This window comes from Chinchilla lanigera, unplaced genomic scaffold (assembly GCF_000276665.1).
Source record: "Chinchilla lanigera isolate Chin_1 unplaced genomic scaffold, ChiLan1.0 scaffold00013, whole genome shotgun sequence".
Classification (NCBI taxonomy): Eukaryota; Metazoa; Chordata; class Mammalia; order Rodentia; family Chinchillidae; genus Chinchilla; species Chinchilla lanigera.
In genome coordinates, this window is record NW_004955414.1 from 32,884,730 (window position 1) to 32,890,218 (window position 5,489).

Here is a 5,489-nt window from a genome sequence, read left to right on the forward strand (position 1 = left end):
GGCAGCAACTGTGAGCCAAAATAAACCTCTCCTTCTTTAAGTTGGGACTGTCAGGGACTTTTGTCTCAATAACTGGAAAGCTGACCAATACAGTGTCTTTCTAGAAAGATCCAGGGAACCTTCTGACCAAGGTAGAGAATACCACAGTCTGAGGAAGGCTCCAGATACAATCCAGTAAATGGCAAAAATCCATCTTCATTGACAGAGTAAGAACAATCCTGTTTTGAGTACATCTGAGTGTTCAGGGTATACCTTTCAGTCTGGACAATGTCAGAATTCAATCAGTACAGTAAATCAGACACAGAAAAGACAAGTATCACATGTTTTCTCTCATATCAGAAACAAACAAAAGGCCTCAAAGTAGAACAGAAATATTAGAGAAGCAGTAGGGGACCAGAGAGAGGACAGAGGGCAAACAGGGTAGAAGCATAGGTAGGTATGATGAAAACACTGTGTGTACATTTATGGAAACCTCACAGTGGAATCTGGAAACCTCACAGTGGAACCCATTACATTTTATAGTACTATGCATTAATAACTATAATTGTAAAATGAATTCAGTCAGAAGGTGATAAATGTGAGAGTTCTCTAAGAGAGGTTTAAATCAACCTGATAATCAGAGGCAGAAAAGGGGCAACTGACTCCCTAGGTCCAAAATGTCACTGCCCTCCTAGGTAAAATGGAGGGGCAGAAAGCCTCCACGGTTTTGCAGAAGAACTGAGGAAATAACTGTGTAATCTCTAGAATATTATAGGTGCTCAGTGATTACTCTGGTTCTTAGAAAGGGTAAGGAAAAAAAGACAAGGAAGTAAGTCAGGATAGTGTCAAATGAATTTTAAAATTTTTAACTCAATAAGAAAAAGGAGAATATCTAATATATAATTCTAATCATGGTTTATATAATTTATAAAGGCTGTGAGGTAGTTGCTCCCAGCCTTTCTTTATTATGCCAAAAATTCACTGAGGTGTTCGGTAAAGGCCAGATTTCCAGGATCCAGGCTCAGAGACTCTAATGTACTTTAGGGAAGTAATGTCCATAGTGGCAGCAGCATTTCACAAACCATCCCTGAGCCCCAATATTCTCATGCCAGGGGTCCTTACTGTTTGAAAAACATGAAAGAATGAAATATATTTTCAGCTGAGTATGTGAGAATTGACAAAGGATCAGCAACAAATCCTGCCACTGAGCTAAACCCCCGGCCCCAATGCCTAAAGTTTTCAGTGTTGCATTTTGAAGACAAAATCCTGCCACCATAGCTAAAGGGCTGTATTTCCCTGGCTGTTGGGTTCCTGGCTACATCCCAGGCCCAAGAGAACTTTCATCAGTGAATTCACTGTGTCCTTCACTGTGGACACAGGAGCTGGAGTGGCCCTCCAAAGGCACCCATCCTGGCTATTTGCCATTTCTCAGATCAAGAACAGGTTGTGTGTTCACACATCCCTGCCTCTTGTTTTGGAAACAGTAGAGAAAATCCTGAGAAGCAAGTCTACCTGGGTGAAATCTGCTTTTCTCTGAAACTCTGTTGGGTATCTTAAACTCTGGGTTCCTCTGTTTCTTTATGGAGCCTACCTCACAGGATTAAAGGATAAAAGTTCATTCACTCAGTCCTGTAAAGCTCTTGTCGAAAACAAAATGCTCTAGCTAATCTTGGTTGTTATGACTACTATGTGGATGGAGGTTGTATTAGCTGTGCACAGCTTCCTGGCAAATAGTGGTATATTCCACTTTCTTGAGGCATCTCCTTCATGGATATCCCAGAGACAGGGAAATAAGCTGTCCCCGACTTCCACTAGGGGGCACTAGAGTCCAGTTTGTATTAAGAGAACAGACTAATCTCTCCCACTCTTCCTGAAAATTGGCCACCAGAAACTTATGTGGTCTCAGCCCTGGGAATCTTCCTTAGAAGAATGCCAGAGGTAGTCAGAAAATCCCTGGGAACTGCTATCCTAAAAGTCACGTGGCTGGAAGCTGGGAATATAGCTTAGCAGGGCAAGTGCCTGCCTGACAAGTATAAAGTCCTAAGTTCGATTCCTGGCACCAAAAACCACACATCTGGTCTATCCATTCATGGCTTCACAGACATCTTCTATTATTCGGGATGTGTTCTCTGTTCAAAGGAGTCCTTAGGACAGCCAGGTACAGCCTGCTGCCCCGTTCCCTTAGGCCCTTACCTTGACCAGCTTCCCTGACAAATGACCACCAGCTTTGGCCATCAGCACCCAGGAGCAGAAGGCAGAAAAGGAGTCCAGTGGAAAGCTTCATCCTGCTGCAGACTCAAAGAAACAACAAAGGTTGCTACATCTGATTTTACATTTGTAATGTTGACACATCCTTGCATTCCAAAAAAAAAACCTCACTCAGCTTTATACACAAATACACCTGTGTGGGCATAGAGATAGCATTTTAGAGGGTCTAATTTTCCATTTTCATGCACCTCATTGGAATCCCAGTCTGAGACATCACAATGTGGACTATTGGCATAAATCACTTTTTATTTTAATCATTCCTTATCATCCCTGTAGAGGAAGCTTTCAAAGAGACATTCAGAGATTCTGTGACTGACGTACCATTCCACAGTAGCAGAAGAGATTTTTAAAAAATCAGTCAATATCTATCAAACTCCAGCTGGACCTACCACTAAATCCACAAGGATGCATACCACAAAATCTATCTTAAAAAGTACTCACTTCCAGTGAATTCTTCTCCTCAGGAGAGTAGATGCACAAAGGGTATAGAAACCACTGAGATGCACCACAAGAATGCTGCTACAGAAAGAGAACCTCCAAAGTAAGTGTGGGCAAGTTCCACGCCCCACCTGTGCTGTCTATTCTGCTGAGGTCCGGGTGAAGCTAACTGCCTATGCTGATTGCTGGGCAGGTGTGGCTGGGGCTATATTACCCACACTCTGCTCATGAAGCCAACCTCTCTTCTCTCTTGCACAATCCCTGTTGGCCAGGACACAGCAAACAGAACTTCAGAGTTTTATCTTCACTGTAATCTAATTTTCCCAGATGGTGCAATCTGGCAACTTTCAGACATAGAGCAGGTTAAGATGTTCTGTTCACTTGTAGTCTTATGCTTGACTGAAAAAAAGTTTCTCTCTACACAATATTTACTGAAAATTTGCTGGAAAGGGTAATCAATATTGGAAAAAGAGGTTTAACTGTGTAAAGAATGTGAAAATGTAGCACAAATCAAACTGTTGACCTAACTACCCGCATTGCAGGGGACAGTTCAGAATGAAGCCAGGAAAAGACAGACAACTCAGAGAAACACAACTTTCAGTGTCCATGTGGATGGACCCAGGTCTGGGAAAAGGAGCCCTCCACACTCAAGTGGATTCATGATCAGTCATATAGACAATCACATGACAGGTTACATTTGGAGGCTGCAAGATCTAGGAATGTTGAACAATAGTACAGAAATGTGTTATCAGCCATGCAGAAATGGCATATGTAAAGATGAGCAGAAAATAGCCCACCCCCTGCTGAACTGTCAGAGTAGTTCACCCATGAAGAAAGCAGCACAAGCTGGTGTTAGTGCAAAAGTTCGGGAAGGGTATGTGTTAGAGAACAGATGTTTTAGCCAGAAAAGCAAGAGTGTGCTTTACTCTGAGTTTAGTGAGATCACCTTGACAAGAAATTCCATGCAGGTGCTATTAAGGGGTTGGAATCCATGGTCCACTCACTTAACACACCCCTATCCCTTCATCCAAAAGAAAAAAATTCAAAGGCTATTAGAATTCCTTACAGCAGAAGCAATTAAACAATGAGCCAGGAAATACCAATTCAATAGCCGCAAGGCAATGCAAATAAAAACAATGTAAGACTAATAGGTGTCAATTAAAAAGCAGGAGGCAACACAAATGCCATAAAAAATGTTTTCAGAAGTAACAGCAGAAAATTTCCCAGGCAGGGAAAAGGAACCTGACATACAGTAAGTGAGGCATAGAGAAGTCCAACTAACCACAACTAAAATAAATCTACATCCAGACATAAAAGATCCCAGAAATCCAGCAAAAGATCAGAATATTAAAAGCTGTTAGAGAAAAGAAATTGATCACTTATAAAGGAGATCCCAGGAGAAGCAACGCAGATTTCTCAATAGTAACCATCAAGTCAAATAGAGCTTTGAATCAAGTATTCCAGGATCTGAAACAAAACAACTTCCAACTTAGGTTGAGGTACCCTGCAAAACTAGCCTTCAAAATTAATGGAGAAATAAAATATTTCCACAACAAAGAACAACTCCTTGTAAGGGCCAAACCAGCCTAACAAGGAGGACTGAAACATATTCTAGAAAAAGATAGAAATGACCACAATCTCAAGAACAACAATATAAAGGAACCACGATCAGAGCAAGCAATTAAAGAGAGAGAAGAAAAAAATAGGAATCCAACAGCAGGTAAATAACGTGACATAGATAAGCCAACACATAGCAGTTATAACTATTAGTGTAAATGGCCTCAATTCACCAGTCAAAAGAAGCAGACTGGCAGAGTGGATCAAGAAACAAAATTCAACAATATGCTGTATAAAAGGAACACATTTAACTCAAAAGGAAACTCATAGACTGAAAGTCAGAGGATAGAAAACAATTCTCTATGCAACAGGGACCCAGAAAAAAGCAGGGGTAGCTACTCTGTTTTGCAGGCAATGTGAATTTCAAACCAAGAATAATCAAAAAAGAAAAAGAAGGTCAGTACATATTGTTAGAGGAAAACTTCAAGAGGAAGAGATAACAATCATAAATATATATGCACCAAATATGGGAGCACCCAACTATATAAGACAAATCTTCATAGACATGAAAAACAAAATAACTAATGACACTATTATAATAGGGGACATTAACACCCCATTGTCACAAAAGTTAAAAAAAAAAAAAAAAACAGCAAAGAAATCACAGGACTGAACCAAACTTGTGAACAAATGGACTTAGTAGACATTTACAGAGTGTTCCACCCCGCAACATCAGAATACACATTCTTTTCAGCTGCACACAGGATGTTCTCTAAAATAGACCACAGACTAGCCCACAGAACACACTTAACTAAATGCAAAGGAATTGAAATTATCCCATGCATATTATTTGACCATAGTGTGCAAGGAAACTGGAAATTAATAACAAAAGGAACCACAAAAACTCCATGAAGGCATGGAAATTAAATAACAGCCTCCTGAACAACCAATGGGGCACAGAAGAAAATAAAGAGAAAAAGAAAAAAAAAAGAAGAAGAAGAAGAAAATAAAGAAGAAATTAAAAACTATCTACGAACAAACAAAAATGTAAATACAACTTAGCAGAACCTGTGGGATGCACTGACAGCAGTCCTCAGAGGGAAGTTTATAGTGGTGAACTCACACATGAGCAAAACAGAGCAAGAACAAATAAATAGTCTAATGCTACACCTCAAACTTTTGGGAAAAGAACAAGTCAAGCCCAAAACCAAAAGAAGAGAGGAAATCATAAAGATCAGGGCAGAAAT

At 40.2% G+C, this 5,489-nt stretch overlaps 1 protein-coding gene across 2 annotated transcripts in view; it reads right to left on the reverse strand.

Moving 5' to 3' along the window:
* LOC102014889 (amyloid protein A-like) overlaps nucleotides 1–2,873 on the reverse strand; it is a 10,865-nt gene extending 7,992 nt beyond the window's left edge. Inside the window, exons 1-2 of one of the 2 annotated variants that reach the window (XM_005380398.1) lie at nucleotides 2,689–2,873; nucleotides 2,173–2,267 (exon numbers count right to left, since the gene is read on the reverse strand). In XM_005380398.1, the coding sequence (XP_005380455.1) occupies nucleotides 2,173–2,263 (91 nt within the window). In that variant the 5' untranslated portion in view covers nucleotides 2,264–2,267; nucleotides 2,689–2,873. Of the gene's footprint in view, nucleotides 1–2,172; nucleotides 2,275–2,688 lie in introns of both variants that reach the window. The other variant, XM_013512073.1, reaches the window with a different exon arrangement.
* Nucleotides 2,874–5,489: the final 2,616 nt, after the last annotated feature.